At 35.8% G+C, this 13,179-nt stretch overlaps 1 protein-coding gene across 1 annotated transcript in view; it reads right to left on the reverse strand.

Moving 5' to 3' along the window:
• The window catches only part of LOC111138855 (erb-b2 receptor tyrosine kinase 4), a 785,765-nt gene that overhangs the window by 436,740 nt on the left and 335,846 nt on the right, over nucleotides 1–13,179 (reverse strand). Inside the window, exon 4 of the mRNA XM_022490816.1 lies at nucleotides 11,894–12,028. Within this exon, the coding sequence (XP_022346524.1) occupies nucleotides 11,894–12,028 (135 nt within the window). The remainder of the gene's footprint in view (nucleotides 1–11,893; nucleotides 12,029–13,179) is intronic.

Here is a 13,179-nt window from a genome sequence, read left to right on the forward strand (position 1 = left end):
TGTCAGAGAGAAAGAGAGCAAGCACACGTTGGGGCAGTGGATGGCAGAGGTGGAGGGAGGCAGAGGGAGAGGGAGAAGGAGCTTCCTTGCTGGCAAAGAGCCCAATATGAGATGATCCCACAACCTTGGGATCATGACCTGAGCTGAAGACAGACGCTTAACTGACTGAGCCACCCAGGCGTCCCTAATCTACTTATCTCTGGACGTAAAGAACTTTGTCCTTTTCTAATGCTACATAATATCTCTGTGGTCACTTTACGTAAGAATGATTTTTCTTCCAAGAAGCTATAGTTACATTTTTTTTGATGGTAGAAAATTGATCGCCTTAAGAGTTAGAGCAGTATGCTTGTAGGGTACAGAGAGGTTAATCTTTGAGGTATTGAGGAGGGACGTATTGCACTGGGTGTGGTACATAAACAATGAATCATAAACAATGAATCCTGGAACACAGAGAAAGTAAAATAAAATAAAATAAAATAAAATAAAATAAAATAAAAAGAATCTCAGTTTACTCCATGAGAGGAAACATTTCATTAAGCCCTTTAGTCCAATAAAGGTAACATCTATCCAGGATTCTTCAGGAAATATTTAGTGCAAGAAGTTAACATGAATGCAGAAGTTAAGTATACTATTTAATAATTTAAATGAAAAATGTTAGCAGAATATGACCCTGAAGGGGCAGATATTTTCCCTCCATAAATTTTTAGGTTAACTGTCCTATTTTTAAATAGGTTATTCTTGAAGCTGTGCATGTACATGTGTGTTTTATTTGGCATTTGCCTGCAGGAACAAGAGGCCACAATCAGTTCATACCATGCATGATGTGTAGGCTTAATTTTCTTTGCATTGTTATAGAGAGAAATGATAAGTACTGGGCTGGGCTTAGCCCAGCCTTTACCTCTACAGGACTGTTGATGTTCACACATGGCAGTAGTGGATACAGCAGACTGTCAGATTTTCTAGAATTTTCAGATCTGCTTGTTGGTTATAGCCATTACTAAATATTAAATTACATAAGCCCACAATTAAATTTTATTAAAGCCAAGGTAATAGATTCTCAAAATTCATTATTTTCAGATTAGTTTACAAATTTTTACTATTATTTATATGACCGAGGTTATTTACATCTATTGAATCTGTATGGTGGAAATGCAACATAATGGTGTGCTAACTGGTCATCCCTTCCCAAATCCACATTGATGCTTAAAAGGGAGAATATTAAGAATGTTTATACCATGGAAATTAGCAACTCCTCAAATCGGGGTGTTTCTCCTCTATGAATTGAAAAGTTGTTATTAATCATTTACTAACATTCCTCTAATATGGTATAATTTTAGACTGAAGAAACACTGCTTTTGGGAAATGCACTATTAAAACTTTTCTGAGGAAGCCATGCTGTGTATACTCTCTTGTCTGAAGCAGGCATTTCCTTATGTGACAAACTGATGTTTTCATTAGCTCAAAAACAGAAAATGAAATGAACCTTTGCTGGAGAAGGGAGAAAAACTCTAGGGGAAAACAAAGGAATCCATCCTTGAGGTTTGGAAATGGTCCAAGGATCCTGGTAGTGAGGAATATTCTCACTCTATAAGCAGAAACACAGAAGTCAAGTTTGGGCCTCCCTGCTCCTCTCTCCCCCTCCAAACACCCATTATTATTATTAGCAAAATCATGCTAATAACTAGTCTGTTTTATGCTTTGAGGAAATTGGGGACACAGTGGGTGTTAAAAGCAGCTGAGAGAGTGTTTGGCACAGTTGTGAGGTTATTGGAGTCATCGGTAGCAGAGGCTCGAGTTAGCAGCAAGAGAATAAAGCCAGAGTGGGGGGATTATGGAATTTATTCCAGATTTTAGATGTTTTATATATAAAAGTAAAGTAGAAACTAATTTATAATCATAAACTCTTGAGATAATGTGTGTATATGTGTGTGTGTGTACACATTTATATAAAATGTTTATGCATATATTTACTCTGTACAAACACACACAGCTATATACATATATTTGTAATATATATACATATTTGCAATAAAATAAAATAGCACATGCAATGTGTGATAAATATGAGGACTGAGATGAAATAAGAAAGGTCTATTATGAGAGAATTCTTTAGTTATGCCACCTGGGGTTGAGGTATTGTTAAGGAATATTATGTCATTTTCTAGAAAGCAAAAATCGTATTTCTTTAATTACATATATATTTGATTAAAACATTGATTTGAGAGGAAATTATTGCATATGATGAAAATAAAGAACTGTCATGAAAAATTTATTCAAAAAGTAAAACAGGGCACCTGGGTGGCTCAGTGGGTTAAGGCCTCTGCCTTCAGCTCAGGTCATGATCCCAGGGTCCTGGGATCGAGTCCTGCATCGGGCTCTCTGCATGGCAGGGAGCCTGCTTCCCCCTCTCTCTCTGCCTGCCTCTCTGCCTACTTGTGATCTCTCTCTGTTAAATAAATAAATAAAATCTTAAAAAAAAATTAAAACAATGCACTTTTATCCTAAGAAGCTAAGGGACAAAACAACAACAACAAACAAGCTAGTAGGTATACTGTACTTTCATCCTGCAATGAATTTTCTTAAATAATAAGTTTATCCTGGAGTGAATTTCAGTCAATTTGGAAACCCTCTTGTTTTTTTTTTTTTAAAGATTTTATTTATTTATTTGACAGAGATCACAAGTAGGCAGAGAGGCAGGCAGAGAGAGAGAGGGAGAAGCAGGCTCCCCGCTGAGCAGAGAGCCTGACGTGGGGCTCGATCCCAGGACCCTGAGACCATGACCTGAGCCAAAGGCAGAGGCTTAACCCACTGAGCCGCCCAGGCGCCCCTGGAAACCCTCTTCTTATAAATGTAGGAATAAGGGTCTTCTCCATTATGGATCATTTTCAAGTCCTTACTCTTTCATTAACAATATTAATGTTCTTATATTTTAAATACATTTCTAAATTCTGTTAGTTCTGTTTGCTAATATTCTGTTTAGAATAATTGCATCTAAATTGATAAGTGATACATAGTTCTTTTGTTTTTTGTTTTATTAGCTTGGATTCATGAAGAATGTAATTTCTAAATCATTTCAACCTATCTGTAGAGTTTATATACGTTCATTTATCTTTTTTGTTTTTCACATTTTCTATTCCCGTAATTAAAACTTTAATTTTTAAAAAATATTTTAAAACAGTGCATGACTTGATTCTATATCTGCATTAATGTGAAAATGGATTTGTGCATATATAATACACGGAAGCTGAAACTGTACTGAAATGTACTTTGAATAAACTTTCTTGCTACTTTTATTTTTTACTGTAATTTACAAAATGCCAAACTTAGAAGAGTACGCCTATCTTACGTAAAAACTTTAACACTGAAGGAGTAGCAAAAGTGGATAAACTAAGAACATCAGATTTAATTCTACTCTATTTTGAGATATAATTATTTTCTAGCTCAAGAAAATTACCCATATGGGACACAACATGCAGTATAAGTTAGGAGTGGGCAATTATAGGATAGGTGAGAGTCATTAAAAGAAAAATATAATTTTATGCTTTACTAAATTTTAAAAAAGATTTGATTGATTGATTTGACAGAGAGAGAGATCACAAGTAGGCAGAGAGGCAGGCAGAGAGAGGGGGGAAGCAGGCCCCCCGCTGAGCAGAGAGCCCGATGCGGGGCTCAGTCCCAGGACCCTGGAATCATGACTGGAGCCAAAGGCAGAAGCTTAACCCACTGAGCCACCCAGGCACCCCTATGTTTTGCTAATGTTTTAAAGGCAGGCAGCATATGTGCCTTAAACAAATGGTTAGTACTGGAATTATGAATTATGTTTGTGAATATAATTCTTCTATGAATTTGCCAATTCTCCCACCTTTCCTCTTCTGGCATTAGGCTGTGTGAGTATCCCGCACTTTCCAAAAATTCACAATAGGCCTCTTTATCTTTGTGAAGACCTACATTAGTACCTGTTTGTTATCTGAAAGAAATGGAGGAGGATTTTCACTTACACACACACACACACACACACACACACACACACAGGCCATTACTGTACTAACATTGGTCTTTTGTAAAAGAAAAGTGATAAAATATAAACTTTTGAAAAGCCAGGGACACTCTTTACTTTAGCCATTTTGACTCAAAAGGTTTCATAGGAACTTTCTACTTTTTGGATAGTGGGGGAAACCCACATTTGGTTTTAGAAAGCAGCTTAGAATGACTGGTGTATCTGGTGTAAGCGGAAGAAACCACAGGACCTGGAGCGTCTGAGTTTTATTCCTCCCAGTGCCTCAGCGAGTTCAAGCTACAAAATATTATCTTCTGCTTACTTAAACACATGGAAACAGAAACAAAATAAAATGTTAAGTAATTAATATATAATAAAAATGTAACTTACATATTATAAAATTATTTCTGTCCAAGTATGGTTAATGCCTATGGAAAATCAAATCATAACTGGAAGTCACTCTATTCCTTTACCATAAGAAATCACTCCGATTTTGACACATATGAACTTGTTTATTCCTCATAATAGCCCTATGAAGTTGGTATTATTAGCTCCTGGCCAAAAATCTATGTGTGATCTTTCAAGCTTGACCACAGGCAACTTAAGAAGCTTTACCCTGGCAGGTCTCACAACGGAAAGCTGCCCTACCCACACCAGACTTGGTGCACAGCCAGTGCTGTGAGTCCGGGGAAAATTCAGGACTCCCTAACAAGCCATGCTCTTAAGCATAGCTACTTTACTAGATCAGTTTCCTCCACTCATCAAATGCCTTTAAAAAAAAAAATTTATTTATTTGACAGAGAGAGAGATCACAAGTAGGCGGGGGTGGGGTGAGGGGAGCAGGCTTGCTGCCGAGCAGAGAGCCCGACGCAGGGCTTGATCCCAGGACTCTGAGATCATGACCTAAGCCAAAGGCAGAGGCTTAACCCACTGAGCCACCCAGGTGACCCCATCAAATGCCTTTGACAGAGGTCCTCCTCAGGTGCCTTTGCTGGAAAGGACATGGGTAGAAGTGAACCCTTAAGACACTTTTTCTTTACTCTGACTCAGTACTCAGAACTTTTCCACTCTTAGCCCTTTTTTCTCTGCCTCCAACCTGCCCTCTGGCTCCTAGATCCATAAAATTTCATAGGCCTTTCTTTGGGGCTCCCTCAGTAGTTAAACAGTTCCCCATGTGTGAACTGACCAATCTGATCCACCTGAGCTCTCTCGGAGCTCTTCTGTGGGGGAAAATGGGCAGTGTGGGAGCTGAGGCTTTCTTCAGTTCAGCCTCTTGCTTATGCTATTGGATTAGGTAATTGAAAGCTTGACTGGTGCCTTCTTATTGGTTCTTTGTCTTAAAACCCTGAAATCTAACAGCTCAGCTCAGCTCTGCTCTTGACACTCTCCTTTTATAGATCCGGAAATGGAGGTAATGAGAACTTAAGTGACCTGCCCAAGGTCAAATAACTAATAAGAGGCAGTGCGAGGTCTCAAACAACCAGTTTGGTGCCATTCTCTTAACTACACAGTCTTCTTGGCAAATATTGTCTGATACTATGTCCTGATATATTCCCATTTGTTTAATTTTTCAAAGGCAACTAATATCTATCATTTTGACATTCTTATGGTGATGAGAGTGATTAGAAGTACTCCAAGTAAGTGAAACATCATTTACTATATGATTTTTTCACTCTGAATAGTAGTTTATTGAATAAGCCCCATTGATAAACCTATCCAAGAATATTAGAATGTTAGGTAAATCTTGCTAGGGATTTCTTTAATAAAAAGGACACTCATCTCTCTCTTACCTTGCTAAAGTTTAGATTGAGATACCTCTAGTATTTTGGAAAATACAATTCGGTTACAATCATTCCTAAATCATGTATTTTTAAAGGAGTGGTATTATTTTAAAATTTCTTCTCTAGACACATCAAACCTTTTCTTCATTATTCCAATTATAGTCCAAAAGTTATGTCAATAAAAAGCCAGGTTGCTCTTGAAAGGATTTTGCTTTTTTTGCATTAAGAATTAGCATTGCACAAAAAGCCAAGACTGTGGTAAGAAATACTTTGCAAAATATCACCTAAGAATCAAATATTATTTTTAAACAGAATAAATAAATAAATAATATACATTATATTAATATGTATTAATATATAATATTATAATAAATAACTAAATAAATTTTATTTCTTTATTTCACGGAAAAAGAGAGATCACAAGTAGGCAAAGAGGCGGGTAGAGAGAAAGGGGGAAGCAGGCTTCCTGCTGAGCAGAGAGCCTGATGCGGGGCTCGATCCCAGAACCCTGAGATTATGACCTGAGCCCAAGGCAGAGGCTTAACCCACTGAGCCACCCAGCTGCCCCAAGAATCAAATATTCTTAAATTCTTTTCAAAATTGTATGATTTGTAGATTTATAAGTACTATACTTGTAGGACAAATCAGTCTACACTGAATCTGACATACGTATTTTATAAGTATAATAAGATAAAAGTAGCACACAAATATAAATGGCATGACATAATTATATAGTTATAAATGAAATTAGGCACACAGATGTAGGTTGTCATTTTTTACCTGAGAAAGACTTAAAATGAGTAAGCTATCTATGGATTATAATTTTTACATATAAATGATGGACAGAGGAAAGTATTTAGATTCATCTGATTTTCTTATTTATGAACTGATATATTTCATCTATTTGTCTATTCAGTATAAAAATTTTATCCATCCGTTATGTGCTAAAACAGGACAAAATGATGACCTGGGCCTTGTCTTCAAGGACTTTCATTTTAGAGTAAGAATGCTGGATTTCAGGACTGCTCTTTATGGGGTTACAGGAGAAAAGTTACCTAATCTAGCCTATAGAAGGGAGCACTTCTTACAAGAGATAACAATTGATGAGTGTCTTAAAGTATGAACAAAATCTAGTCTGGCAAACAGAAAAGGAAAGGCAATACAGACAAATAAATTTTAAGAACTCATTCCATTGTAGAGAGAAATAAGCAGGAATCTGCTAAAAACTCCAAGCCTTTGGTTTGGTTAAGAATTGACCCCCCCCCCCCCACATTAGTCAGTTGCAGCGCCAGGGTTTTTGGACAGGGTCATGGTTAGATAATGCATTAAACAGAGCTTTTGGTGGCACTTTGTCAGGTGGATTTGTCAGGACTGGAGGCAAGGAGAGTAGTTAAACACGGGGGCTCTTAACCAGGAGACCTGGAGCCCCTAAAGGGCTTAGGGATATATTTAGGAGGTCCTTGAACTTGAATGAGGAATCCTTACATTATTATTCACATTAATCTTATTAAATATAGGATTTTTATCACTTATGAAGATAAGTGTACCTGCTTCACTGTGATGACTAGAAACTATAGATGTATTCATACTGCATTCCAGTTCTTACAGGTATCATAATATTTTTTCTTTTTTTCTCCCTTCCTTCCTCCCTTCCTTCCTCCCTCCTTCTTCCCTCTCTCCCTCCCCTTTCCTTCCTCCTTCCCTGCCTCCCCCTTTCTTTCTTTCTTTTTCTCTTCTTGCAGTAAAAACACACAACATAAAAATCTACTGTCATAACCTTTTTAAAAAACCGATTTATCTACCTATTTATTTGAGAGGGAGAGAGAGAGTTGGGTGAGGGACAGAGGGAGAAAATCTTCAAGAAGACTCTCCACTGAGTGGGAAGCCCAACTTGGGACTCAATCTCAGGACCCACGAGATCACGAACTGAGCCAAAATCTAAGAATGGGATGCTTAACTGACTGAACCACTCAGTCATAACCACCCTTGTCATAACCATTTTTTTGTGTATAGCTTAGTAGTGTTAAGAATGTTAACGTTGTGGAATAGATCTACAAAATTTTTTCATCTTGCAAAACCGAAATTCTATACTCATTAAACAGAAACTCCTCATTTCCCAATTCTCTCAGCCTCTGGTAACCACATTCTTCTTTTGGTTTCTATGAACTTGACTACTCTAGATACCTTTTGTAAGTAGACATACAGTTTTTTATGACGGGCTTACTTTACTTAACAAATGTCATCCATGTGGCAACATGTCATAATTGCCTTCTCTTTTTAAGGTTGAATAATGTACGTGTGTATGTCTGTGTGTGTGTGTGTGTGTGTGTGTGTGTGTGTGCGTGTGTACCACATTTGTTCATGCATTCCTTCATCAATGAGCATTTGGGATATTCCCCCTTCTTGGCTATTATAAATAATGCTACTATAAATATAAGTGTGCAAATAATGATTTGAGACTCTGCTTTCAATTCTTTTGGATATATACCATGAAGTGGAGTTGGTGGATAATATGGTAGTTCTATTTTAATTTTTGAGGAAACTTCATACTATTTTCCATAGCTATTTTACAACTTTAAAATCCCACAATGGTGCAGAGAGGTTTCAAATTCTTCACATCTTCACCAACACTTGTCATTTTCTATCATTCTGATAATAATCATTCTAACTGCTGTAAAGTGGTATCTCATGGCTTAGATTTGGATTTCAGGGGTGCCCGAGTGGTTCAGTCGGTTAAGCAGCTGCCTTCGGCTCGGGTCATGATCCCAGGGTCCTGGGATGGAGCCCCGCATCAGGTTCCCTGCTCAGGGGGGAGTCTGCTTCTCCCTCTCCCTCTGTCTGGTGCTCTTCCTACTTGTACTCTCTATCTGTCAAATAAGTAAATTAAATCTTAAAAAAAAAAAAAAAAGATATTTAGATTTGGATTTCAAATCAACGTGATGGGGCGCCTGGGTGACTCAGTTGGTTAAGTGGCTGCCTTCGGCTCAGGTCATGATTCCAGGGTCCTGGGATTGAGCCTTGCATTGGGCTCCCTGCTCAGCGGAGAGCCTGCTATTCTCTCTCCCTCTGCCTGCTGGTCTGCTTACTTGGGCTCTCTTTCTCTCTCTCTCTGTGTGTCAAATAAATAAATAAATAAATAAATAAATAAATAAATAAATAAATGTCTTTTTAAAAAAATCAAAGTGATATTGATCATCTTTGTATATCATCTTTCAGGAAACACCATTTGAAATCCGTGTCCATTTCTGAATTAGGTTGTTTTTTGTTGTTGAGTTGTAAAAGTTTTTATATAGTCTGGATATTATCCCCTAGTGAGATATATAATTTGTAAATTTTTCTCCATTCTGTTCGTTGCCTTTTCACTTTTTTGACCATGTCCTTTGATGCACAGAAGTTTTTAAGTTTGGTGTAGCACAATTTTTCTATTTTTGCTTTTGTTGTCTTTGCTTTTGGTGACAGCTCCAAGAATTATTGCCAAATCCAATGTCATGAACCTTTTCCTCCATGTTTTTTTCTAGGAGTTTTATAGTTTATATTTTTATGTTTAGGTCTTTAATTCTTTTTGAGTTAATTTCTCACATTTAGGGTAAGATAAAAGTCTAAGTTCAGTCTTGTACATGTGAAAATCCAATTTTCCCAGCACTATTTATTAAAGTGACTTTTTAAAAATAATATTTAGGCCTATCACAGCTACAAAACTACATTGCCTATTAATTCTACTATTAGATTTTTTAAATTTAACATACTAATAAAGAAGCATATTACCACATCACATAATTATTTTTAAGTATGTTGATAAGTGTATTTCAGTATAATTAATTTTCCTTGTAATCCTTTAAAATTTATTTAATGGATTTATTTATTTTTATGCATTTATGATATAAAATATTTATTTGTGCTTATTTATTAATTTTAAATTATTATAAGAAGGAAGCTATTGGTTTCACCAGACAGCACAGGGTTTGTGGACTCAAAAGTTATTAAGAATTCAGAGATGATTTCAGTAACTCAGACAATGGATGAAGACTTGAGTTACAGCTATGGCAATGTTAAGAAATATGTAAAATCAAGAAAAAGGCAAATTCAGTATGATTTAATGATTAAACAAATGCCACGAACCAAGAAGAAGGTGAAGTCTATGGTGACCACAAGGTTTTTAACTTTGGCAACTGATTGGGTGACTGTAGTTCTGGAAGTCCTCACTGTAGAAGCTGCACTTAAAACCCTGAGGGAAGGGGTGCCTGAGTGTCTCAGTTGGTTAATGGTTTGACTCTTGATCTCAGTTCAGGTATGGATCTCAGGGTCGTGAGTTCGAGCCCTGCACTGAGCTTCGTGCTGGGCATGGAGCCTACTTAAAACCATGAGGGTACCTGTTATCACCCACGGGGAGAAGGTAAAGGAAAAAACTCAGTCAGAGTGATACCAGAATTCAAAGACCAGAGAATTCATTATTTTCAGTTTTGGTGTCATGTAGTATATTTAAAGGATAAAACTTCAGTAAGCAATTGGTGGTTAATTTGTAAAGGACCAATTGTTACGACTCTACTCTGCATTTATAATTTTTGCACCTGCAATTATTTGCATGCAAAACAAATGCAGCTACAGTTGCCTAATTATAGGCACAACCATCCAAAATTGCTCACAAATAATAGCACAAAGAGATGCCATCTGTGAAAGTGCAGCAACCCCCCAGACCTTTCCTATTCCACATCCGATAAGGCTTCCCTTCGGCTTCTGTCTTGGGCTTCATTCTTGCCTGGTCTCATTCAGGCATTAAAGGCTGGTCATTCTAATAAGCTAAGTCAGTCGCCCTTTCCTCGTATGCAGCCACTATAATCCACGTCCCCAAATATAAAATAAACCATAGTATGGGCAGACTGAAAATGGAAGCCAATTCTGAAGCACATCATTTGTCTTGTTAGTGTGAACAGATTCAATGTTTTATTCACATGTAATTTTACAAGGTAGGCAACTTGAATGCTGTAAAGACAAAATCTCATACAAATTTCTGCTCAAAGGTGACAAGAAAATTATCTTACTCTACTTTAAAAAATTTAGCCATTTATTAAAAACACAGCTGTCAGTTTGGATCAAATACATTCATATTTCCCCATTACATTATTAGGGCCATCATGAAATTTAATAATTGTCCCTGGGAGTTTGATTTCCTACAAAAGTGTCATAACACAATCAGCACTATTGCAAATAATTATTGAACTGTGTGAAGACATTTATGATTTCAGGCAGGAAATATATAATAACAGATGAGAAATATAAAACCAAGGTTAACACTTGATAAGGATTCTGTTCTCATACAAATGTCAGTAGTAATAAATGTGGGGACCACATAGCCTGCTTTATTAAAGTGAAACAGGTTCCAGGCAGAATAATTTTCTAAAATTTTAATTATATAGTTCAAATTTTACTTGCTTATCACTTAATCATATTAAACACTCTGAATCTGATAAATCCTCTGTAATAGAAACAATACACTTGAAGCATGAGAAATTGGGTAGTTTATTAGGCTAATGACTAAAACCAGAATGTAACATATAACTCTTCTATGAAATCTCTAATTCTCCATTCTATTTATACTGTTTGGAATTGTCATGAAGTATTACCATAAAGGTTTCAGGGGCAAATGGAGGCTTAGGAGTTTTACAGTGTTCACCAGTTTTGTTTTGTTTTGTTTTGTTTTGTTTAATTTAAAACATTATAGTGAATAGGAAGGTTTAATTTTGTCCTACCACATTTTTCCCAGTGGTACATGGGTCACAAAGAACTGAAGCAGTAGTTAGACACCAGTCTTAAGTTTATGGACAATTGGGCAGATGTTTAAATATTTAGACATTGGAATGCTTAGACATTAGAAATATAGTAAAGTTTTTAGAGTTAGCAAAAGAAGTCATGTTAAGGAAATGAGAATTTATAAAAGGGAAGTTATCATTCCAAAAGGAGAGCTAATTAGAAGATTCTTCTCTTATATATATCTGAACATTTTAATGGCTGCAATCAAAATTCAAAATATTATTAGTGGCATGATAAACATAAGCTGTTTGTCTTCACAAGAAGCAGAAGAACATTTTGAGACATTAAGAAAGATAATGTTACTCACATCCTGCGCTACCATTTGTTGACACCAGAGTCAGGTTGGAAGGCCATGGATTCCGAACAATATCTTGCCAATGAATTGTGTCTGTGTAACAAAGAAATTTGTTCTGGTCTACATACACTCCACCATTAAGGATTTCTGTATTAAAACAAACAAACAGAGATTTCTTGTCAAACTTTTCATTGATGAAAAGGTAGTCAGTAAAAGTGATTTATTCTTAAAGTGTTTTCAATGTTAAATTAGAGTCACATTGTTAATAGCCAAGGCACCTTTTATAATATCACTTAGTGAGTCATATAAATTAATTGTAGAAATTGGGAAAGATTGAAAAATATAAAGAAATACAATCACTCATAATATAAATACCCAGAGAAACACTCTTCATATTTGGTATAGAAGTTTTCAGTCTCTTTCCTTTTTTTTTTTTTACTCTGAAATTGGAATAACATTGAATATAATATTTCATAACCTGCTAGTTTTAATATTAGGTGGTGAGTAATGATAATTAAATATTATTCTACATTATTTTTAATGAAACTACAATATGCTACAGTATAAATTAAATAATATTTATTTAACCAGTTCCCTCTTATTGGTCATTTAACTTGTTTATCTCTCTTAAAAAGATTATTAGTCCATGTGACATTGACTGGAGTTAGTAGGAAGTAATTAAAACAAAATGAAAACTAAAATTAATGTTTCAATTACGAAGAAATGTTCTTTGATCCTCTCAAATGGAATCAATAGAATTGCCAATTATTCTTTATGAACAACAGAAAACTATAAATAAAAACCCAATGGTTCATTGCAACAATGGCAGGACCATGGGACAAAATACACTAAAGCCAATTTTTACTTGATTCTCTACTTCACACTGGCCTTGATCAGCTAAGTTGTTCAGTGCCTGATAGTCTATATAATTCTCTTGCAGATTGCTCTAAGTTATCTTGGGTGGGGGGATATATTCCCTCCAAAAGTACTATTATTTTTTTTTTTGAAAATACCATTCTTACTACTTGAAGAAATTGGTTAGAAATACTCATAGCAACTTCCTGCTCAGTATCTACCACATTTTCCCCTTCTATACAATACAAAAACAACTTAAGAGAAATTAAATTTCAGTCCATAATAGCTTGTTACAAGTAACAAAAACAGTTAACAGTAATTTATATAGATAGAGGATGATTTTTCTCACACAGGAAACCTATAGGAGGTAGTAGTGTCCATAGAACCCACATCTGTTTTGCGTGTTGGTTTTATTCATTACAGACACAAGAAGGTTGATGTAT

This window comes from Enhydra lutris, unplaced genomic scaffold, assembly GCF_002288905.1.
Source record: "Enhydra lutris kenyoni isolate GAN:26980312 unplaced genomic scaffold, ASM228890v2 scaffoldscaffold1, whole genome shotgun sequence".
NCBI classification, from domain to species: Eukaryota; Metazoa; Chordata; class Mammalia; order Carnivora; family Mustelidae; genus Enhydra; species Enhydra lutris.